Source organism: Sinocyclocheilus rhinocerous, unplaced genomic scaffold, assembly GCF_001515625.1.
Source record: "Sinocyclocheilus rhinocerous isolate Xijiao unplaced genomic scaffold, SAMN03320098_v1.1 scaffold491, whole genome shotgun sequence".
NCBI classification, from domain to species: domain Eukaryota; kingdom Metazoa; phylum Chordata; class Actinopteri; order Cypriniformes; family Cyprinidae; genus Sinocyclocheilus; species Sinocyclocheilus rhinocerous.
Window position 1 is genome coordinate 699,566 of NW_015625034.1, and position 22,919 is coordinate 722,484.

Consider the following 22,919-nt stretch of genomic DNA (forward strand, 5'->3'; position numbering starts at 1 on the left):
CTTTCCTCACTCTACGAAACCATAGATCACTTAAAGCCTTCTGCTTCCCCGCATGATACGATTCCTCCACATTTTTTTAAACAGATTGTAAAGACGCTTGGACCTAGTTTGCTGTCTCTTATAAATAAATTTCTTAGCACTGGAACTGTACCAGATCAGTTAAAACATACAACAGTCAGACCTCAACTAAAAAACAGGGAATTATATCCAGCTTTACTGTCTAATTTTAGACCTATTTCAAATTTGCCTTTTATGGCAAACATTTTAGAAAAAGTGGTCTCTATACAATTACATGACTTCATGAGTAGTAACTCTATTCTCAATACATTTCAGTCAGGCTTTAGAATCCAGCACAGCACCGAAACAGCTCTTTTTAAAGTATTAAATGACATCTATCTATCAGTCGACTCTGGCGATTCTGTGGTTCTCATACTTCTCGTTCTATCAGCAGCGTTTGATACTATTAATCACTCTATTCTTATTTCTCGTTTAGAACACTGTATCGGTCTGCAGGGAAACGTTCTAAAATGGTTTATATCTTATTTGACTAACCGTTCTTTTTCAGTTAACATTGAAAATGTAGCTTCTTCCACGGCGCATCTTGCTTGCGGAGTTCCGCAGGGATCCATTTTAGCTCCAACTTTATTCTCTTTATATATGATACCTTTATGCGATATTCTTGCGAAACATGGGATAGCGTTTCATTGCTACGCTGATGACACACAAATATACATGCCAATTAAAAAAGGAAATGCAAAGGCTTTAGAAACCCTGACATCCTGTCTTAAAGATCTCACGAAGTGGATGTCCTCAAATTTTCTCCATCTTCATGAATCTAAGAGGGAAATCATTCTATTTGGGTCAGTATCTGCTACGGCAGTCCTTAAAACGGAACTAAAAAAGTTTGAACCAAACATGAGATCGTGTGTCAAAAATCTGGGCATCCAAATTGACAATGAGCTTAAAATGGATAAACAAATTAGTTCTGTGGTTCGGTCTTGCTTCTTTTATCTACGTCAAATCGCAAAAGTTAAGCCGTTTTTAAATTTTTCAGATACTCAGAAAGTCATTCATGCGCTGATATTTTCCCACCTAGACTATTGCAACTCGCTTTACAGTGGTATTAATAAGTCATCTCTAGATCGGCTGCAACTAGTCCAGAATGCTGCTGCTAGACTCCTGACACGAAAATATGAACATATTACTCCCATCCTTGTTTCGTTGAATTGGCTACCTGTAAAATACAGAATTGTTCAAAATCCTGGTCATGGTATTTAAGTCTATTAATAACCGCACTCCACCTTATCTTGCAGATCTCCTTGTAAGACATGTTCCCTCTAGATCACTTAGATCCAGTGATCTGGCACTCTTAACAGTGCCCAGAACTAGATCTAGGCTCAAGGGTGATCGTGCGTTTGCGGTGAGCGGTTCAAATCTGTGGAATAAGCTGCCACTAGCTATCAGAACGGCACCGACTCTGGCTATTTTTAGATCCAAATTAAAAATTAATTTATTCTCTATGGCATTTTAAAATGGGTGTTGCTTTGAAAATTTCCTCACCGTCACAACCCTACTCGAAAGTGATATCAACAAGTTTTTTTTTTTTTAAATGTAGGATTATTTTTTTCCGCTGCCAAACGCTGCACGGCGGAGATCCGGCACGGTGCCAGAGAACTTTAAGCCCTGCAAATATTACGCTCTCTTTGAAGTATTGTGCTTGAATGGACAAAATCACACAAGAATTATGTCAAAATGCCCCGTCAGTGTACTGGATCCGTGCATTGTCTTAAAGTGACAGCACTTTCTTAATGTTAATCAAACAGCAACAACACAGAAATCAATCACTGCTCTTGACTGAATAACTTTTGTAACTTTAATAAGGATTAATCTTTAATTTATACAGTCAAATATGCAATGTTATTTTACATTTGATTACTTTATTCAATTTCTGTACCTAAAAACTAATGTTAGACCTACCTAAAAAACCTGAAAAGCACTGTTTATTTTATTTGTATCTTTGCTCTATTGTATTTATTTGTGCTGTTGCTTGTAGTTAGATTTATTATTTATTCTTATTTTATTTTTATTTGACAATAGTTTTTCCCTAAACATAGCACATACCGAACCGTACCGAAACCGTTGCACCCCTTAATTACAATGCATTGGTATTGCTTGTGACATGCTCTGCCGATTGAACTATAGAATATTTTTTATTCTGCATTCACTTTCATTAAATTGAAAAAAGTGACAATCTTCAAAAATGCACCATTTTTGCATGTTCTGCAGAAGAAAGTCAGCACGAGGTTGATTCAATTGAGAAATGGTACACCCAAAATCAAATTTTCATTAAGAATGAGAACATTTCACTTACTTCCAGCAAGAAAATCTTCAGACTGAAACTGCATAGCAACTTCCTCAGGCATACTGGCCTCCAATTCCTTCTTGAAGGAAGAGTAATAGGCCAAATCAGTGACCCACTTTCCCTCTTCATTCTGGTAGACCACACTGTGAGTGGCATTTGCGCCTAAGGAAATACTTAACATTAATTTCTAAATCATAAAATACAAATACTATTTTTAATACTTTACAAATGTCAGAGAAACCTACTGACATCACTACATCACATTAGAAATGGAAAAAAGACCGTTACCTTGCTGTAACTCAAGCTCCACATTGTCTGGCTGGTGATTCCAAATATCATTATGTTCCTCATGATTCTCATCAAAGCTCTGGCAAAGGTACCTAGCATCCAGAGACTCTCCAGGTTGATCATCTTTACTGCTGGTGCTTTGCTGTTCATTGAGAACTGGAGAATCCCCACAAGGGCCACCACGCATGCCCAGGGCACCAAGATCCACAGTGTGGCCCAGGTCGATCGCTTGTTTGGATTTTTTATGTGATTCCTGAAGTACCTGAGAGAGGTGGAAACTGCTCTGGGTGCCCTGAAGGAAGGGGCTGACTGTAGAAGAAATGTCCTGAGGGTTATGACCAGCACCTGCCCTCAAGTATACAGAATCCAGGTGAACTTCTGCTGTGTTATCCATTGCATCCTGTTAAGGAGAAAAGTGTTAAGGGTAACATCAACAATTTTTGCTACAGCAAAAAATACGGACAAAGACTTACAAGAGCCTCCTGTCGATCCAGACTCATGCTCCAATTAACTGGGCATCGACTGGCAGGGGCAGATGCCACAGTAGCATGACCAGCCTCCCCTGTGCCAACTGGACCAACACGATCACCCATCTGAAGAGATCAAAATGAAATTAAAATACAATCTGTAATTATGCTGTGCTTTGTATAATTATGCTGGCCTAGGATATGCTAAAACACACACACAAAAAAATAAAAATAAACAATAACATACATACACATTTTGAATTATCCTCTAAGCATTTTAAGAGATGATCATATGTATGCAGTTTGCTATTTTTAGTTAGCTTGTAGTCTAACTTTGAAGCTGTCTATCTAACCTTCCCATTTTAAAGCAAGTTACCCCAAATCCGAATGGCATGTTCCTGTTGATTAAAAAGATAAAATTTTACACTGATCATTATTAATTGCTCATATGACACTAACATTACCTGGCCATGCGTAATCATGCCTGATCTGCTGAGCAAAGATTGAAGCTGATCATCATCTCCCATCTGTCCACTTCCACCCACGATGCCAAGACCACGAAGCACATCATAGGTGCTCTGGACTGTGGTGGGAGGCAAAAGAATGCTAGATACACCTCCATTTCCCTCCTCATCACTGCCACTACTCCCGTCTCCTCCATCACCTGATGGCACAGAGAAACAGTGATAAGACTTAGTTCCTGCCAGTCTAAATGTTTAAACCAAAAACCCTAATTAAGTCAAATTAAATTGTATTTAATAAACACCGCTTTACCAGTAATAGGAGAGTTGATGACCTGTCCCTCTGCTGAGCGGCGGTGCTCAATGCCTGTCCTGGTGTCAGGGTTCCTCCACCCCGTCTGTAGCTCATCATCAGAGCTTCCTCCTTCCAAACCTGGTCGAAAATGTGGCCGATGGCTCTCCCCAACCTGACCATATACAAATAACTGAAAATGAATTATTGAATTACAAAAATAAAAAATAAAAAAATATCGGGCAAAAATTAAAAGCACAGATAACAATAAAAGCAGAAAGCAGCTTAAGACTAACCGGTTGTCTGGAGCTGCTGGGTAGGAGGAATCTTGCTCTGCCCCGGTTCTGTGAAGCTTCTAGTTCATCCTCTGTATCCTCTTCATCACTTGCAGGACAAGAATCCATACCTGTGGCTGCCAGACGCACATCAGGCATGTGAAAGTCCCTCTGTAGTGTGACACAGCAAAAGCAAACATTAGCCGAAAAGTTTCAGAACACAGAAATTATATATTATATATATAATATTCATATTAGTGCTGTCGAACGATTAATCGCGATTAATCATATCCTAAATAAGTTTTTGTTTACATAACATATGAGTGTGTACTGTGTATATTTATTGTGCATATAAATACAAACACATGCATGTATATATTTAAGAAAAATATGTTATGTTTATATATTAAATATTTATATATAAAATAAAAAATATATAAATATATAAATGTATATACATACATACATGTAAATATTTTTAAAAAATATACTATAAAATAACATTATTTTGTGTATTTGGTGTAATGAAATGTTTATGCGGTTTAAGGTTAATCTTAAATGCCCCACCTTTCTGAAACGCGTCGATTTTTACAAAGCTCATCGGTCTGAAAAGCGAGGTGTGCTCTGATTGGCCAGCTATCCAGTGCGTTGTGATTGGCCGAATACCTCAAGCGTGTGACGGAAATGTTACGCCCCTTACCATATTGTGATGCCCTGTCCGGCCGGAGCGACGAGACAAAAACATTAAAACCCATCATAAACGAGGCATTTGTTGCATCCAGCGGGGACATAATTACGGATTATAATGACTTATACTGTCTTTTTACACGTTGTGTTGCACCCACATCGTGACCTAGACATGTGAGGGCGTGTTAGAACTAGCCGTTTTAGGTAGGCGTGGTTGACTTAACTTTTATAAAGAATATCTCTTTGGATTTGAGACTTTAGTCTTTGCAACTTTACAGATCTTCTTTATGCACCAAAAGCTTGTAACACTCCAAAGAGAAAGGAAAAATTGAAAATAGAATCATATGACCCCTTTAAGAAAGAAAATTAGGTTCATTTATTTTATTTTGACTTTAGGAACATTAACTCATACTTGGTCATAGTCATCATGGTGTCTGTTCCTTTCTGGTTCAGTGGAGTGGGGTTGAGATAAACTGGAAGGTAACTCCTACAACAGGAACAGATCATATTATTAAAAAGAAAAAAGGTAAGCTTTGGTAAACAAACAGCAAGAGAGAACTCACAACAGGGATTTCTTGTCCTTCTACTCTGCCTCTCTGCATTGCAGGTGGCATCAGCTTACTGAAATACAGCTCCAGTTCCTCATCATGGAGCTGGTTCACATCAATGTCATCATCTAGAGGACAAAACGTTAATTTAAATCAATTATTGCCTGGCTTATCTTGGTTCTTTAGAGCTTATTCTTTTGGAACATATAATAAAATAAAACAAAAAAATGAAACCAACCTGTCATATCACTGTTCATGCCGTCCAGAGACATTAGTTTCTCATTGGCCAGGAAGCTGGCGATGCTGCCACTGCACTTTTCACTGTCTGTCCCTTCACTGGCGGAACCCTCCTCTTCCTCCATCATCACTGGGAGCACAGTGGCCTGAGAACAAAAGAGAGCTTAACCCTACCATATGATATGCACATTTCTAAGGCCTCTAAATTATCAAAACTTTTTCTAATAGTCTGTTGTACACAGTCTACTACATGCCTTATGTCCACTGATTGATAGTTTTTACATTGTTAGCAAGTCAAAGGCCTAGTATAATTCCAAAAATGTCCATCTTCAGGTTGTGGTAAACATGTCTTTTTGCTTTGAAATCTTTACTGATTTTTATTAAGTAAATGTATGAACAAATTTCATGTTGTTAGTAATATTTCAAGAAACACTTACTGGACTGAAGCAACTTAATTTTATCTTAAAGTCCATAAATCTTTTTTTTTTTTTTTTATCATGTTAAAATGTGAGTATTATATATACACGAGTATAAAATAAGATACTATTTGTTTGTACATCTGTCAAACATTTTGCTTTGCATTATATGTTTTGCCCCCACTATAAAAACTGTAGAGCTTTTATTATAAAACAAAATATTTAATTATCATCTTACGAAGACATATTGCTAGCAGATAGAGTGACAATTGATATTTATATGCATTTTATGCAAGTAGTCTGCTGCACTGTTACAAAGATCTCACTGATTTATAAGAATTTCATCTTACTTTCTAGACATATAGATATGATATAAAGTTTTTCTGACTGTTATTTCATGTGCTCAAGTGTCAATGAGCACAAAAATTACCTGAGCTGCCAATGTATCTTTGTCTCCAATATGAGAGAATGACAGAAGACCAGTTGAGAGGTCTAAGGAAAGATAAAATATACATTTCAAAATATATTTTTCAGTTTATACATGTTATTCACTATTTTGTAAATAATTGTTGACCATGCATTATCAGTAAGACACATTAGTTTTACCCTAAAATTAAGAACAACAAGCCTTAATTAAATAAAACTAAAGAAAACAGATTACATACCAGAAGTCTGATGAGGAACAGAACCTGACACAAGAGGAGCAGCCACCCCTCCTGATGATGTTTTGGAAACAGAAGCAGATTCGGTTTCATCCAAATTAACATTCACCAGCAGGTCAGAGAACCGATTCGCAGCAATGAAGACACCTACATTGTCTCTACACAACAAAATAAATTAATTAATTTTAAAAAAAGTAATGAAAGAACACACTCGGTCAAGCAACACAGGTTTTCCCAATAATCCAGATCTGGCTGATGGCCAATAAAATGTTAAAAAATGTTGTTTAAAATTCAAAACTACATAACATAACTTAATGAAGGAAAACAAGACAAAATAGCTTGAAGTCACACGAACATTACATTACACACATTATTTATTAAAAACTCAAAAGCTGAAGAAAATTTTTTTGACCTACTGATAAGATTGTTTGTAGACAAAATAGAAAACTAGCAGTTCTGTCAATGCCATTAATCTTAAAACTGGCAAATATCGGCTGATTACTTATACTAGAGCAAATAGCCTATAACTATTATAAGCACAATAACTAGGTAGTACAAGTACTAGGGATGGAACGATTACTGGTTTCACGATAAATCACGATAAAATGCCCTGACGGTTAGTATTATCGTTTAAAATTGAATTATCATCAAAACCGTATTTGATTATTGCGATTTTGAAAACTCGCGGTAAATCCTGTCCAGCCAGCATCTGTCTGACGCAGAAGCAGCATGCAGTGTTGTTGTTTTTTGCACGAGACGAAATGGCGGAAGGCAGTGACAGCGCTCGGGAGATTTTTCAGCCATCTAAAGAGGTCATCTAATTTGAACAAAACCGTGATAATATTGATAATCGTGATAACCTTGGTCACTATAACCGTGATATGAAATTTTCATACCGTTACATCCCTAACAAGTACTAAAAAATTAACCAGAAAATAATTGAAGGTCACACCGATTTGTAACCCACTTACAGATGGGGAAAAAATAATTAACAACTGCTGAACACTTACAAATCTTCTTTGAGGCTGAGAACAAATTTTTCCCTGCCTCCATCTGACCCTTGGGAATGCATGAGTGAAAACTGTCCATCCTCTAAATATGATGCTTGGATATCAGTTACTCTGTAAAAGACAAAAAGGACTCTCAAATAACACACTACTTCCAATAAACACAGACAAAATTAACAGCAATACAAGTAAAGCATATGTGCCCTGAACCTACATGAGCTAGTCTAGCGAATCATTTCAATCTCAAAATTTCTAACCAACCAGTCAATAAAATAAATAAAGCACCAGTGTTTTGACCAACAACTCACATATAAAATAAATGTTCTTCCTCTTTGAAAGAACAACTTTGGGTCTGTCTTAGGTTGCGTGACCTTTTTTAATTTTCCTAATTTTTTGAGCGATTACTTCTAGTGTGATTTTGCACATTTTTGTTCCTTAGACTTACAACTTAAGTCCAAACGTAATGATCAAAGTTACACTTTTAGGGTCAGGTTAGGGTCGATCTTTGTTTTGATGAACAGAGATCTTTTAGGCTGTTTTAAGTTGATGCGTGAACAAAACTTCACTACACATCATTTGTAGCATGCCTCTCATCCAATAATTACAATAAGCTTTGGGCATTGTAACTTTAATATGAAAAAGTCTGAACTTTCGAATTCTGTCAATTTTATAACGAAATTCAAGTGTGAGCTCCACATTCTCCTATGTAAACCAATATGATACTCAAAAAAACAATACACTCCTGAACAATAAAATTCATAGTGAAACTTAAACAATAAATGCCATTTTCACACTCGTAATCTCAAAAGAAAGAGTATGGACTTGCTAAAAATGTTCATGCCTCAAGTAATTGCTCAATTAGCATTTCAACTGCAGAAAGGCGTATAATACAGTTTGTAAGGGTAACATTTAACTCAGAATAATAGTCAGTCAATGTTCACAGCTTATTTGTAAGCAAGAGGGGAAAATAACTCTAGAAGGAGCATTTTTGTTATATGAAAACTTTAATTTCAGTTAGTGTTTCTGGAAAAAAATAATTTCGGTGCATCACTAATAAAAAAAGAACAGTATTTTAAAGAAACTGTTTATGATTGAAATACAACAGTTTATGCTTGTCAATGAGGTCTGTCTGGAAAAAAAAAAGCATTCTCACCCTTGATTAAAATAAAATAAAACCAGAAAGCATGCATGATTACATTTGGACTCAAGTTCTAACTAAGGAACAAGAATGTGTAAAATATTTAAATATGTTCCAGTAAATGTGCATTAGGGATTCTCCTTGTTCCAAGAAGCTCAGACTATTCTCGTAAACAATGTCTATATACCAAAACTTTGTTGGGGGCCATGACACAAAGACAGATGCTATGGTTTAAACCAAGTGAAATAAAAATGAAAATTTGGTGTTTTACAAAAACAATATATAGGAGGTAATCACTCAAACAATTGAGGAAAATAAAATCTGGCAGACAATGAACTTTATAATTTTTGGACCAAATGAGATGAAATGACCCTTTTCAAAGATTCACCAAAGAAACTGAGGAAGTCAACATTCTCCCCTAGTTAGGACAGACACACAATATCACAATATTCATGAGATTACATGCAGGAGTCTCCCACCTGTTGTCTACTGGAGGTCTAATTTTAGCCAAGGTAGAGGCAGCCATGGGCATCCCGAGCGTAGAGCCCAGTGTCACGTTGCCGAGAGTGGTGCGGCCGCTACTGCCCAGCGAGGCGTTTGAAAGAAAGCTGGGAAACGGCTCATCCTCAATGTTTCGGAAGTTCTCCATGTCTGTGTGACTCACAGGGCTTCACCACATGAGGAGTGACCTATAAAAAAAAAAAAACAGAAGAGTGAACAGGCCACATCATGAGTTCCTATAGGAAACCGGTGATACATTATACTGTCATACTGTACTTGGGTGTTTACTGGACATGGTAGACTGCCATGAATCTGTGAACGTCTGCATCAAGTCAATTTAATACGAAACTGGATAATGTTATTTCTCTTGAACAGTGTCAAATCAGACATAACGGGGTGTTTTATAAATCATACGGTTACACAGAGCTTAAATCTGTCGATATGGCTGCTAGTTCCTGTTGCATTTTGCTTTATTACAAAAAAAAAATGCTAAAGCACATTTTAACTGAATAAAAAACGACATCTTTCTCTAGAATTTGCGTCTTTTAATCTGACGTTTGTAGTTAGCAGACTAGCTTTATCAGTTCAATAACCAACAACTTTAACTACACATTAACCTCTGTAGTATGTTTCTGATAGCGGAGTAACAGTCTTTTTGGGAGGACTGAATAAAAACCTAAACAAATCAGGTTAACGGGCTGTTTAACTCAAATAAACGCCGTGCAATGGAGACTAACGTTAACTTAATTAAGGCCAAGATACAAACACTTCAACCACACAACTTAAACAGTTAAACAAAGACGAAAGTAACACTTAAAATATCACTTAAACAATAAACGACCCTTTTCCTGGCTCGGGCTTACTTTTTTTGGCCAGTCGTTGGATGAAAACTAAAGAGTGACAACAACTCTGAAAAAGATTTGCAACAGCTGAGAGGAATCGGTTTCGAAGACAACTTACCATGAGGGGAAAAGCGGCACTTGTGCCTTAATAAAAGTAGTTCATTCAACTACTTCATGCAAATACAGCACCGATAATCCGTGTAATGCTAAAAATCGTTGCAGTTACAGTGGCCTCCCCGCTTTTTGAGAAGTGTTTGTCGAAGTGTTAAAATGAAGCCATTACGGGAGAATCCCGCCTCTAGGTTTCTCTTTGCGTGGGCGGGGCTTCGGCATAACGGCACATTTCATTGGACAATCCTTTTTGACTGCTTTCAAAGAGTGGCGAAATCATGTGTCAATCACGTTGTTGTGTGTTTTGAATGAAGAAGCTGCTTGTTGGAAACATTTTTACATAAATTGGTTCTAAATAGCGTTGCATTGTGTATACTTTACAGTTAGTAGTTACAGCAGAAAAATTCGGAATGCATGATGACTTTAATTGGTTGTACAGATCTTACGATCGAACATTTTAAATGTTTTAAATGATTATGTAATTACAATTTTCGAAATTACACAAATGACGTTCCACATAAACGAGGAGATCGTGAAATGTGATCCACAGAGCAGCTGAGTCTAGCAGCTGTGTGAGCCCTACATGACAGTTGCTAACTGAACACATTGTAATTCAACCTAAAGGCACGTTTGGACTGTCTGATTAAATTTAAGACTAGAAATAATTATTCTGATTTAAAACCATACACAACATTCCAGAGTGCAGGACAAGATGTGTTCTCATACACAATAACAAATACAAGGATTGTAGAAAATATTGCTTATTGAACCACTAAAAATCCAGAAAATGTTTTAATGTCACTACTTCAAAATTAGACTGTGTGTGGTGGTAAGAACATTTCTAGTTTTTTTTTTCAGGCCCAGTCAGATTCTTATATTCAATCCACTATTTTTTAAATAGTAAAAGAAAACAATTCTGCTGAAGTGTTTAACACCATGGCATTTAATACAACTTCCCTTTTTCTTCACAGAAACTTTTCATCATACATAGAAATCAAATCATCTATCAAAAGTAACCTAGCAAGGATTATTATACTGTTATCGCCTATTTTACTAATAAAGTAGAAATGCATGATTCAAATAAAACAAGCTCAAATATTTCTGAATACTTCATATATACCAGCTGCTTAAACCTTAACCTTTATGATTCTCATACAATAACACAAGAGTGAAGTCAATTAGACCAATATTTCGCAGCTTTGTAATGGCAGCATCTTTTTTCATTAATCATGTCAACAAAACATCATTAAAATAAAACACGTCCTCCGAAATAGATATGGTGTCTTTTCGGGATCAGAACATCCATTTAAACACGACTCATTTCAAAATACAGAAATGGGCAAAAAGGCCATGTATTTTTCAGTCTGTATCCGGAGTAAAACAATCCCATAGACTGAAAGGGAAGTCAACTTAAGGAACATTCATTGAAGGCAGTTTATAATAATAATAATAATAATAATAATAATAATACTAATCGACCCATGGTAAGTGCCAGTCTTCTTGCATGTCCAGCAAGCACAATCAGTTGGTCTCAGTGTAAAGTCCAGTATCAAAGAAGTGCTCAGCTCCAGATTTGGCTCCTGTCATATGGCATCTATCTTCCAGTGGCCCCGTTTAGAGCACTCTGTGCAGTAGCAGATCCCAGGACGCCGCTCAGCGCTCCAGGCTGACCAGATACTGGACTACCATCTCCCTTTAGAATGCCCGTGCACTTCCAATTGTCCATATAGTTTGCTGGTGAAATGGTCAAATTACAATAAATGAATAATTAATAACACTTCAGTAGGTGCATTCTTTTGATGATTGTTATTACAAACCCTCACCTTTCCAGAGTCTCACACAACCATCGTCACCAGAGGAAGCCAGAAGTGTACTGGTGATGTTCCAGCTGACCCGCCAAACCTGAGAGTTATGACTGTCAAACTGAGCCAGCACCTGCACCTCAAATTTAGTGGGTGCTGAAGAAGAGCCGTCCTTTCTGTTATTCAAAAAGCAGCAAGCAAATTCAAGTAAATGATCTATTGGCATCTAATTAGAATTTAACCAAATATCTCTGAATTTTCAGCTTTACAAAAAAAAAGCTTGCATTATTAAAGAACCTTAACGTTATTGAATATTATAGTAAGTAATATAATTAAAAGTATAGATGTACAAGGTTAAACAGTAAAGACAAATACATGGCACCACTACACAATTTATATTAATCCCATTCTACTGTAATATACATTTGGTTTCATTCTGCTCACCGAAGTGGAACCAGTTTGAAGATGCGCACATCTTTGGTTGCAATAGCAAGTACATGGAAAGACCGTCCCAGATTTGGAGCAAATGCAATATCATGTACAGCATCTGTAACTGTCATCAGTGTCTCTGCTTTGGCATATTTCCTACAACCATCCAAATAAAGTAAAAAAATAAACATCCAACCTGTGAAGGTTAAAACACGTATTTAAAATGTGCATAAAAGATATGTGTGAAAGGTTTGTGTGCGAACTGTTGGTATTTCTTAGGTCAGTGTGACAATGATAGTTGTGTTTCACACCATTCTAAATCCAACTTCAGAATGTCTAAAATGTTGATGTTCCTTTTTTTCCTGGATGAGTGTGAACTAGCCTATAAAAGGATAAAGGCAAACCTTGTAACTTCGTTATACTCGTATATCTGAACTTTGCCACCATACGTTACATTGCTGTCATCGCTACCCACTGCAATCATAGGTGCATGAGCTCGGGAACTGTGAAGACAAAAAATATATTTTTATTAATCAAACAGGTGCATTCATTGATTCAGTTTACCAAGACAATGTAGTCTCAAAAGTGATCTGAGATGCCTTGAAAGTCAAAAGAGACTTTTGCTATTGCGTCTGACCTCACTGTTCGATGCTGACAAGCATGTAAAATATCTGTGCAATTTGCAGTCACAGATCTAATGAGAACGCCGTCGATTCCCAACTTCATCTCAATTATCTGAGACTTTCAGATGCAGGATATATCAAGTTACAAATTGTGCACATCTGCAAAGTAGATTCTGCAACGAACTCCACAACTGTGTAGGTGTGCGTGCTTACATCTATTCACATATAGATGTGTTTATCTATCATTTGTGAATTCTCACCTGGAAGGGTTCCAGGAGATGCAGGAGCAGGAGAGTTTGGACGAGATCTCGTGCTGCAGGGACCACTGGCTCAGGTTCATCACGTCAGGGGCCTCGTAGATTCGCACCACCCCGTCTGCAGAACATGTGGTCAGCATCAAGCCCATGTGCTTCGGGGCAAACTTCACGTCGGTCACAGATGTCCGACTGTCCACAAGTGTGGTTCTCTTTATCTGATGTGAGAACAGGGGAGACATAAATGTTGACTGCTGTAATGTACAAATGTTATGCACAGGCTATGTTTGGCATAGAATAACAGCTTTCTGTGCAATATATACAGTATATTATACAGATAAGTCTTAAAAAAAAGCACTAGACAAAGAAGAGTACACTTAGCATAGTAGCCACTCTTATTTAGGAAGCCTCCTTCCTAAATGTATAAACCCTAATCAAATCCAACTTATTTAGGGCAAATGCAGATACTAGAAAGGATCTCTTACCCAATGGCTTTGTCCTCGTTGTTTGTCATTGGACTCTCCAACAATCTCCTCCCATACTATGGCAGTACGGTCAAAGGAGCAGGATGCCAACACTTGTCCAAACTCTGGATGGGCCCAGGTCACTCTCCAAACCGAGCCACTGTGAGTCTACAAAACACAAGTTTCTGTCAAAGTACAGCACAAAACCCAAGACACCTGATTATGATGACCAACACTGAGTCTACACCAATTCATGATAACCAAAATCCAACTGGTAAACCGCCTGAATGTGAGAACTACATGTTGAGAAAAAGTTCTCACAAATTTGTATAGATTTTTCCTCCTATCTCATACTTTTTCCCCACCACCATCTCTCCTTATTTGCTCCATATAGAACACGTCTGTTTAATAAAGATTTGGGATTTTCTTATGGCAGTGGTTCTCAGCCATCTTGACCCACTGTCCTCCAACACAATATATTTTGAATGATATTGAAACTTAAGATATTAGAATGTTTTCAGTATAGCTGTAATTATGCCAAAGTTGCTTGTTTTCAAACTTTATTAACAGAAACTGACGGTGTTGACATATTAAATTAACCACAAATTTTTGTCATTCCAAAAGTTTCAAGAACTGAAAGCTCTTCAATAAAAACTACAGTGAAGTAAACTACATTACTTTCAATATAATAATAACAATAAGATTCCAAACTTGGCTGTGCATTTTCAATAAGATTAGAATTATAATTGTTAATAAATTAATAACTTGATTAATTTATATGCTTTATACTCTTGCCCCCTTGGATGTTTGCTGATGCCCCCTAGTGGGCCCAGGACTCCTGCTTGAGAACCACTGTTTTATGGTAAGACCTACTTTCCAGCTGGCTGTGCAGCTCCATTCTCCATTACCACCCTTATCCCACACCTAAGAGAGAGAAGAAGAAAAGAAAATGCAAAACCCAAAGACTTGCACACTTTGTCATATTCACGTCATTTTAATTTACTGCATGCTCGTTCACCACATATGTGGCATGCATTGCAAACAAACTCTAGCAGGCCATGGGATTATAAACCATTTACCTTAATGCTTTGGTCGCTGGAGCACGTCGCCATTCTCCGCCCGTGAAAATCATAAGAAACATCGTGGATCAGATCTTTATGATCGGCTGCGATGCTGCGCGCGACAAACATCCCGTTTTTAATTATCGACACTTCTTGATAATGGCACGCACCGCGGGAAGTAAACACGAGCTTGTGCACTTCCCTACTTTTTTTTTTTTTTTAAAACGCGAGGTTGCAAGCGGTCCAATCACGTTGGACTTGGAAAGCACGTGTCCCAGATCTTTATAATAAAAAGATCGGATAAGCTATTTTCAGTGTTGGGAGTAACGCATTACAAAAGTAACGATATTACAGTAGTATATTACTTTTTGCTGTAACGCAGTAATATAACGCATTACTAATAAAATTTGAGTAATATTATTACTCGTTACAATCTCAGTAACGCACGTTACAACAACATATTTTAACAAAAAATTAAGTGGTGAATTTACCAACACCGCAAAACAGCACCAGACAATAAATTCCACGGGTAAAATACGTTGTCTATTTCCTGTTGCTGTAATTCGATGGTTGAGATGACTGAGACGGATTCTACATTTGTGAGATGGCCATACTGCGGGGTCGGAGAAGAGAAAGAATGCGGCAGATGAGCGCAGACAAGCAACAGAAGTTAAGTTTAACTAAAAATAACAATTTGTTTTTATTAAATCATAGTCTACATATAAAAGGAATTAATACGCGAAATATATTTGACTCAAATAATTAACAGATTAACAAAACGAAAGAAAAAAGAGAATAATGTAAAATATGCTGCTGAGTTTGGTTCATTTTTGTGGCGCTGCGCTCTGCAAAAGTTCACGGAAAGGAAACCGAGATGACAAGCGCATCCTAAAATAAAAGTAAACACATTGCAGTTTCGAAGGATCTGTAGTATTATAGTTTGGAAGTAACTTGCCCAACACTGGCTATTTTACAGGTTGACGTGAAGATCAGCGGAACTCTGAGCATGCGCAGTAAAGCAGCCTCGCATTTTAGTCAAACAGCGCCCTCTATTGCATGCGATAGTGACCGTGCACAAGACAGGAAACCACGGATGTTTGACATTTGCATTTATTGAACAGTAAAACATGTTTGTGTTAAGAAACTATTAGAACGTCATCAATCATCTTTACTCATTTGGATGAACAAAATCAACTGGCTAGAAAAGAGCATCCAAAATGTGCTCTGCTATATAAAAGGCAGCTGCTTTAGATCATTCAACAACAGTAAAACAGGAATAGGACGTGAACAGTGTACATATGAAGAGCCTTCAATCCCTTATATAACAATTAGAATCTAGAAATCATCAAAACACACCCATCATCTCAGCAATGAGAAGTATGGGAAGCAAAAGAGGAACAAGGGACAACTGAATGGAAGGGCCAGCGTTGCAAAAGTCTTCCTCACAACAGGTGGTCTTCAAGGTGTATAAGGTCTTATTGGCAAGGAACTCTACAACTGTTGTCTTGTTGCACTCCTCCATGGGAAGACAACCCATCACCTTTATATTCAGGACAGAAGCTGAAAAACCAAAGGGAAAGGATAGCGGAGTAACAAAGGTAGACGGGTTTATATACATATATATATATATATATATATATAAAAAGATACCCCAAAAACTTAACTTTAGAATCACTTTTACCTGCTTTACCAATTCCCACAGAACACAATTCATTATCACTGCAGTTTGTCTTGGTAGTGTAACACACATCCCAGAATCCAAGCTCACACCGAAAGCACTCAAGCGTTTGTCCTGCAAGCAAAGAGAAATTAAAGTGCATTATTCTCTATGGCACAAACAGGTGTGTATGGTGTGGTCGCATTTCATGTTGTTAACGGTTCCAAATGCCATTAAAGCTATTAATCGCTCATATTGCACATACAAAGGGACTTAATCACATTGGTATGATTCTACTTAAAAATGTAGTAGTATGGATATAAATGGTTAACAAAAATCCATTCAAAACATGTTAGAATAAAACTATATAGGCTACTTCTCAAATTCCATGGAAATTACTGACTTACCCAAACAAAACAAACACATCACCAACGCAAAGGCAGTAAAAATTTCCCCCCTCATTTTAAAAGTAGATAAGGCCATAAATATGAAAGCAACAACTTGAGCTGGATATACTACCAAACAGACAGCCAGTCTATGCAATCGTGTGTGACATGGGGATTGTTGCGAGGTGTGAGGGGGATAAAAGCATTATCTTATTAGCGATTCATAAGAAGCAGCTGTTTAGCACGTGTAGCGCAAGAAAAAAACCTAAATGTATCACGTGCACTTTCAAACACACCCTTTCTCGATCGCAGTTCAATGCAAAAGTTTTAATCAACCTATGTAAGTTGTAATATAATGTAATCTATTTACTCCATGACTTCAAAAAACAAGAAGTTAAAAAGAGAGAATGATCAATAAATTAAAAGGACGAAGACATCTTTTCAATAATTTTCCTGGAAGTAGTGTTTCATTTGTGAACGAATCGGTGTAATTCGGAAATGTATCGCTTACTTCGGTGTAATTCAGAACGTATTACTCTTTAATAGTTCTGCCTCATAACGTTTTTGTATGTGACAGAAATAGTAATGCTAGTGTGCTTTTTTTTTTAAATTTATGCTTAATATTGTCTTTCTGCTATAGCTTGAAAAGGCATGCTCTAAGTTGGTGAATGGGGATGGCGGAAAAAATGAGCTTAGTTGACATTTGTGGAAAAACTTGATTTGTAAATGAGGAAATTTAGTAAAAGATCGTGACATTTTGTTGGTGAATGACTTGAGTGAATGACCCACTCGTTACACAAACTTACATAGTACAGCCTTCTCAAAGAGTCAGTGAATGAATCGTTTTGGTGAAATGATTCAAAAGATTCGAAACACTTGTATGAGTCTCCCACCTGGAAGTAATCGAGGTAGCCATGTCGACTCTTGTCGACAGAGGGCGCTGTTTTGTCGCTCTCCTCTGGCACACGGAAGTAGCCGACGGGGGTGCTGAAAGTGCTGGTAATTTTATCCTCTTTGATGAGGGTTAACATCGCACTGCACCGTTTCTTGCCGTTTTCACGGGATCATGACAAATTTTAACATTGGAATAGTGACCCCTCGTTTGAGCTCAGACGACATATGATTTAACCATTTCCCGTTTGAATAACCCCGCTTCGGGAAAAAATGGATCAGGAGTTTGAGAACATCGATTCATCTGGACAGTGGCAAAACCTTTATAATGTAAGTCATACGGTTCTTCTGAATGATTAAATTTAAGCCGTTCTTGGGATGAACGCTTGGGAAATCTGCTGTATTCTACCCTGATAGATTTGTAATGTTTATCTAATAACGTTAGTCCTATGCAAGTAACGTACTCGGGCCGTGAGAACGAATGGGTAATTCAAGTTTGCGTTACAGCGCATGCGCGTAATACCGAGAAATACGGTCCGCATGAATTTACTGCCCGCAGCTACATCTGAAATAATCTTCTTTTGTGAATCACTTCAGCTCGGGTAAACCCGAACGTGAGTGGAAATGGTTTTACAATGATTTAGAACTCAATCGGTTTATTATGTTTAATTCTTGTCAACAAGCAAAACGAATAAAACCATACAGCGAATTCTCATGCGTTAAAATAACTTGTTTACTCTGAGTAAAGGCCAGCAATGTGAAGTGCGTGAGTGGTCATGTCACAGTGCGGTGCATTAGAGCAGCTTCCTGTGAACACGTGGGCTGCGACTCAATACCTCGTGAGCTATCTACCTAGACAGCATTTCAAGACATCACAGTTTCACGTTAGTTTTTTTTAGGCACCATATGCGTTTCAAGTCCTATCACCCTAAATGTCATCTGATCTCTGCCGCCTTCAAAACCCCCCGCGTGCATCTGTGATACTCAAAAATGCCGTCAAGTTAGGGAGCTCGCTAGGTTTTGACACACCTCCATGCACTGATATGGTTTCTGAGAACTGACGAGCACTTCCCAAGAACTGAAGAACCGAAGCTGTCAGTTCTGTATAACTCAGCCAGATAGTCCTACATGCCCAACCCCCCTTATTTGGCTGAGTATATTTTATTCTGACCGATTTATTTGTTCTTTATTTATATTTTAATAACATTTCAGCCTCCTTTTGTCATATTAAAAATATAAAGAAAAGTTTATATGCATGTTTTACATGTCATGTAATACAGGTGCATCTCAATAAATTAGAATGTCGTGGAAAAGTTCATTTATTTCAGTAATTCAACTCAAATTGTGAAACGCGTGTATTAAATAAATTAAATGCACACAGACTGAAGTAGTTTAAGTCTTTGGTTCTTTTAATTGTGATGATTTTGGCTCACATTTAACAAAAACCCACCAACTCACTATCTCAACAAATTAGAATACTCCATAAGACCAATAAAAAAAAACATTCTAATTTATTGAGATGCACCTGTATATGAGCGTGGAGTGGTGTTTTTTTTTTTCTTTTTAAAGGGATGGCTCTTAGGGTTTTCACACTGATGTTTGTTATTTTGTAATCTCTTTCTAGGAAATCCGTAACCAGTCTCAGGAGTGTCCCTACAAAGTGGCAAAGTTCCCAGAAAATCGCAATAGGAATAGATATAGAGACGTCAGTCCCTGTAAGTTTCTTCCATGTAATCCACTTTAACAATGTTTCACTCATTTTGTAACCTTGCCCTGAAAAGGACAGTTTACTTAAACTTGTATCATTATTTAGCCAGCGTCATTTTGTTTCACATCTGTATGACTTTTTTTTTTTTTTTTTTTTAAATAGGAAATGTTATAGCCTCAGGATAACAGCCTCAGTCACCATTCACTTTCATTGTATAAAGGAAAAATGTAGTGAGTCAATAGCGACTTAATGTGTAAGGCAGCCAAACAGATTTGAATGACAGTGATTATTTGTTTTATTAAAAAAGTCCTTAAAAGCTTTTTTTTCTGTAAGCTTAATCTTGATTTCAGATGAATTTAACACAAATTGCCAAAATATTTGTCGACTCTCCCTGAATAACCTGAATTTTTGTGTTAAGATGATCACAGTCGGGTGAGATTAGAAAATTCAGAGAATGACTACATAAATGCGAGCCTAATTACCATGGAGGAGGCCCAGAGAAGGTACATATTGACACAGGTATGGCAGTAATGGAAAAAGTAAGTCCACTGTTTGCATTTAGCTGACTTGCATTGATGTCCCATGTGACCTCAATACACATTTACATGCGGTTCATATATACCAACAAATTTGTTTTACATGTTTCCCCTGTTTTTATTGAATTTGTGTTTAGCATCATGAAACCTGTTTTTTTTAACATCCTTTACAGCCTTTTGTAGAACAAAGAAGAATGTCTCGAAGATTGTAATTGAATGTTACATGCATTTCTTTTGCATTGACCAGCTTGTTTGTGTATTCTCTAATGTAATTGCAGACACTTTTCTCTTTCTGCAGGGCCCACTGAGGAACACTTGTGGTCACTTCTGGCAAATGATTTGGGAACAACGTTGCAAAGCCGTTATTATGCTTAACAGAGTTATAGAAAAAGGCTCGGTGAGTGAACACAAACAATGCTTGTTCTTGGCCTTGCATTGTTTTTACATTTATTAACATTTTCATTTAAAAGAAAGAAACCGCTTGTGGTCCGCAAGTTGTTATATTAAAAAAAATATCACTACATTTATTTAGCAAGGATGCATTAGTTGATGAAAAGTGATAGTAAAGACTTTTACTAAAAAAAAAAAATTTAAAAAAATTATAATTCATTATTATGTATTAAGCTGATGAATAGTAATGTGGATTTGCTTGCTTAGTGGGGGGGGAAAACAAACAAAATGAATTCATTTTGATATGTTTTTTGCTGTTTTTGTTCAATCTGAACAGGAGAAGTGTGCGCAGTACTGGCCATCAAAGCAGGAGCGAGACATGGATTTCAGTGACACTGGGTTTGTGGTGACTCTGGTGTCTGAGGATGTCAAACCGAATTACACAATCAGACTATTAGAACTAAAAAATGGCAAGGTGAACGTAATGTTAAATTATTACGTCATTGAATACTTCTCTAAACAAACCATAAAAAATAAATGTGGTTTTAAATTTTGTCCCATATTTTTAGACAGGAGAAACCAGAGAGATCTACCATTTTAATTATACAACGTGGCCTGATTTTGGCGTGCCAGAGTCCCCAGCATCATTCCTCAACTTCCTTTTCAAGGTTCGAGAGTCCGGCTCATTGGGGCCAGAGAACGGACCTGCCGTGGTCCACTGCAGTGCAGGGATAGGGAGATCTGGGACTTTCTCATTGGTTGACACCTGCCTAGTTTTGGTAAGACTGCGGTTACAAAATATTGAATGATTCTAAAGGTTTTACAGCACATCATCATTTATTACGTTCATTATGTGAGACTGTAATCATTTTTTTTAACCCTGGGTTAGAAGATTTTCATTATCCTGTTCAATATAATGTTCTGTTTAACTGATATTTCATTGTTGTTTTGTATTTGTAGATGGACAAGAGGAAAGACCCTTTGTCTGTGGACATTCAAAAGGTTTTGTTAGATATGAGAGAGTATCGAATGGGCCTTATCCAAACCCCAGATCAGCTTCGATTTTCATATATGGCAGTCATGGAGGGAGCAAAGAGCATCCTGGAAGACTCGGCTCTGCAGGTGTCAAGCATGGTGCGATTGCATTATTACATTTGATTTAGAGTAGTTTATTAATAACCAGTGTTGCATTAAAAAAATGCATTACATTGTGTTATTCCTAAAAAGTACATCACTGTTCCAAATTTTGGGGATTTTATTTTAGATTTATAGTAGATTCATACTTGAACATTTATAATGTTCAAAAGTGACAGTAGAGACATTAATAATGAATTTGGAACTTTGAAACACTAAATTATTTATTTATTTATTTTTGTGTGTGTTACTTTGATAAACCATAGTAATTGTGCTTTGCAATATATGTGAATAGTTGATGTGTAACATGTCGAAAAAACAAAAAAACAGTACATGTTTGCTTCCCAAAATTATTTAAAGGGGTCATATGATGTTGCCAAAAAGAACATTATTTTGTGTATTTGGTGTAATGAAATGTGTTTATGCGGTTTAAGGTTCAAAAAACACATTATTTTCCACATACTGTACATTATTGTTTCTCCTCTATGCCCCGCCTTTCTGAAACGTGTCGATTTTTATGAAGCTCATCGGTCTGAAAAGCGAGGTGTGCTCTATCTCTTTGGGTTTCAGACTTTAGTCTTTGCAACTTTAGGGATGTTATCTATTCACGAACAGCTTGTAACACTCCAAAGAGAAAGGAAAACTTGAAATCGCATCATATGACCCCTTTAATGTACTGTTTATGTGTCTCTAACCCTAAACCTTTTGCATTAACAGCAGAAGCAGCCTGAAGAATGGCAGGAGCCAGAAGCTTATTTGGTTTCATCTTCTCAGAGCTCCATCCTGAGTTCAGAGAAAGTCAACGGACAGTCTGACTCTTGTACAGAGCCACATGATCCAGGAAGAGAACGAGACAGCATACATTCACCAAAGGAAGAGCATACAGAGTTGAAAACATTAAGGTAAGATAAAAGAAAAACGAATGCTTTATCTTGTAAACTGATAGCTTAGCGTGAGATTGTTATTCAGTTTTTCTAAATCTAGTTCAGTCAGCCATAATTGTAACAACAGTACTAGACAGAATTAAAAGTTGATCAAGATCTATATGTAATACATCTATTACCACTCAAAAATTTGGTGTCAGTAAGATTTCATTTTTTATATGTGACCCTGGACCACAAAACCAGCCTTAAGTCGCTGGGGTATATTTGTAGCAATAGCCAAAAAAAACATTGTATGGGTCAAAATTATAGATTTTTCTTTTATGCCAAAAATCATTAGGACATTAAGTAAAGATCATGTTCCATGAAGATATTTTGTAAATTTCCTACTGTAAATATATCAAAACTT

At 36.9% G+C, this 22,919-nt stretch overlaps 4 protein-coding genes across 14 annotated transcripts in view; 1 reads left to right on the top strand and 3 right to left on the bottom strand.

Annotated features, from left to right (window-relative positions):
• cep192 (centrosomal protein 192) overlaps window positions 1-10,472 on the bottom strand; it is a 34,021-nt gene extending 23,549 nt beyond the window's left edge. For 6 of the 7 annotated variants that reach the window (XM_016563435.1, XM_016563427.1, XM_016563472.1 and 3 more), the window contains exons 1-14: window positions 10,302-10,472; window positions 9,320-9,529; window positions 7,706-7,816; window positions 6,699-6,853; window positions 6,464-6,525; window positions 5,619-5,763; window positions 5,396-5,508; window positions 5,245-5,319; window positions 4,167-4,316; window positions 3,892-4,063; window positions 3,582-3,781; window positions 3,124-3,243; window positions 2,651-3,050; window positions 2,372-2,524 (exon numbers count right to left, since the gene is read on the bottom strand). In XM_016563435.1, the coding sequence (XP_016418921.1) occupies window positions 2,372-2,524; window positions 2,651-3,050; window positions 3,124-3,243; window positions 3,582-3,781; window positions 3,892-4,063; window positions 4,167-4,316; window positions 5,245-5,319; window positions 5,396-5,508; window positions 5,619-5,763; window positions 6,464-6,525; window positions 6,699-6,853; window positions 7,706-7,816; window positions 9,320-9,489 (2,026 nt within the window). In that variant the 5' untranslated portion in view covers window positions 9,490-9,529; window positions 10,302-10,472. The remainder of the gene's footprint in view (window positions 1-2,371; window positions 2,525-2,650; window positions 3,051-3,123; window positions 3,244-3,581; window positions 3,782-3,891; window positions 4,064-4,166; window positions 4,317-5,244; window positions 5,320-5,395; window positions 5,509-5,618; window positions 5,764-6,463; window positions 6,526-6,698; window positions 6,854-7,705; window positions 7,817-9,319; window positions 9,530-10,301) is intronic. The other variant, XM_016563452.1, reaches the window with a different exon arrangement.
• A 707-nt stretch (window positions 10,473-11,179) lies between these two features.
• LOC107748612 (nucleoporin seh1-like) lies at window positions 11,180-15,225 on the bottom strand. The gene is made up of 8 exons (XM_016563494.1): window positions 14,946-15,225; window positions 14,740-14,790; window positions 13,888-14,034; window positions 13,409-13,620; window positions 12,930-13,028; window positions 12,541-12,681; window positions 12,118-12,272; window positions 11,180-12,028 (listed from the first exon to the last, which is right to left on the bottom strand). The coding sequence occupies exons 1-8, from the start codon at window positions 15,054-15,056 to the stop codon at window positions 11,889-11,891; spliced, it is 1,056 nt and encodes a 351-aa protein (XP_016418980.1). The 5' UTR covers window positions 15,057-15,225; the 3' UTR covers window positions 11,180-11,888.
• Window positions 15,226-16,019: 794 nt separating this feature from the next.
• Window positions 16,020-17,161, bottom strand: LOC107748650 (sperm acrosome membrane-associated protein 4-like). Its single transcript, XM_016563546.1, has 3 exons — window positions 16,992-17,161; window positions 16,609-16,719; window positions 16,020-16,487 (listed from the first exon to the last, which is right to left on the bottom strand). Exons 1-3 carry the CDS (start codon window positions 17,065-17,067, stop codon window positions 16,273-16,275), a joined length of 402 nt encoding a protein of 133 aa, XP_016419032.1. The 5' UTR covers window positions 17,068-17,161; the 3' UTR covers window positions 16,020-16,272.
• Window positions 17,162-17,252: 91 nt separating this feature from the next.
• Window positions 17,253-22,919, top strand: part of ptpn2a (protein tyrosine phosphatase non-receptor type 2a) — a 9,954-nt gene continuing 4,287 nt past the window's right edge. The window contains exons 1-8 of one of the 5 annotated variants that reach the window (XM_016563535.1): window positions 17,253-17,310; window positions 19,486-19,576; window positions 19,988-20,088; window positions 20,404-20,502; window positions 20,833-20,970; window positions 21,065-21,274; window positions 21,456-21,629; window positions 22,347-22,531. In XM_016563535.1, the coding sequence (XP_016419021.1) occupies window positions 20,053-20,088; window positions 20,404-20,502; window positions 20,833-20,970; window positions 21,065-21,274; window positions 21,456-21,629; window positions 22,347-22,531 (842 nt within the window). In that variant the 5' untranslated portion in view covers window positions 17,253-17,310; window positions 19,486-19,576; window positions 19,988-20,052. Of the gene's footprint in view, window positions 17,311-17,762; window positions 18,192-19,485; window positions 19,577-19,987; window positions 20,089-20,403; window positions 20,503-20,832; window positions 20,971-21,064; window positions 21,275-21,455; window positions 21,630-22,346; window positions 22,532-22,919 lie in introns of those variants that run through there. The other 4 variants (XM_016563525.1, XM_016563511.1, XM_016563519.1 and 1 more) reach the window with 4 other exon arrangements.

Bases quoted from the DNA above. Each gene is read 5' to 3' on its own strand.
- LOC107748650 (XM_016563546.1), bottom strand. From the start codon at position 17,067: ATGGCCTTATCTACTTTTAAAATGAGGGGGGAAATTTTTACTGCCTTT. The intron at 16,720-16,991 runs GTAAGTCAGTAA...CTTTGCTTGCAG, and splicing joins GATGTGTTTGTTTTGTTTGG to GACAAACGCTTGAGTGCTTT. The intron at 16,488-16,608 runs GTAAAAGTGATT...TTGGTTTTTCAG, and splicing joins TGTGGGAATTGGTAAAGCAG to CTTCTGTCCTGAATATAAAG.
- LOC107748612 (XM_016563494.1), bottom strand. From the start codon at position 15,056: ATGTTTGTCGCGCGCAGCATCGCAGCCGATCATAAAGATCTGATCCAC. The intron at 14,035-14,739 runs GTAGGTCTTACC...TGTGTTTTGTAG, and splicing joins GCTGCACAGCCAGCTGGAAA to ACTCACAGTGGCTCGGTTTG. The intron at 13,621-13,887 runs GTAAGAGATCCT...TTCTCACATCAG, and splicing joins AACGAGGACAAAGCCATTGG to ATAAAGAGAACCACACTTGT.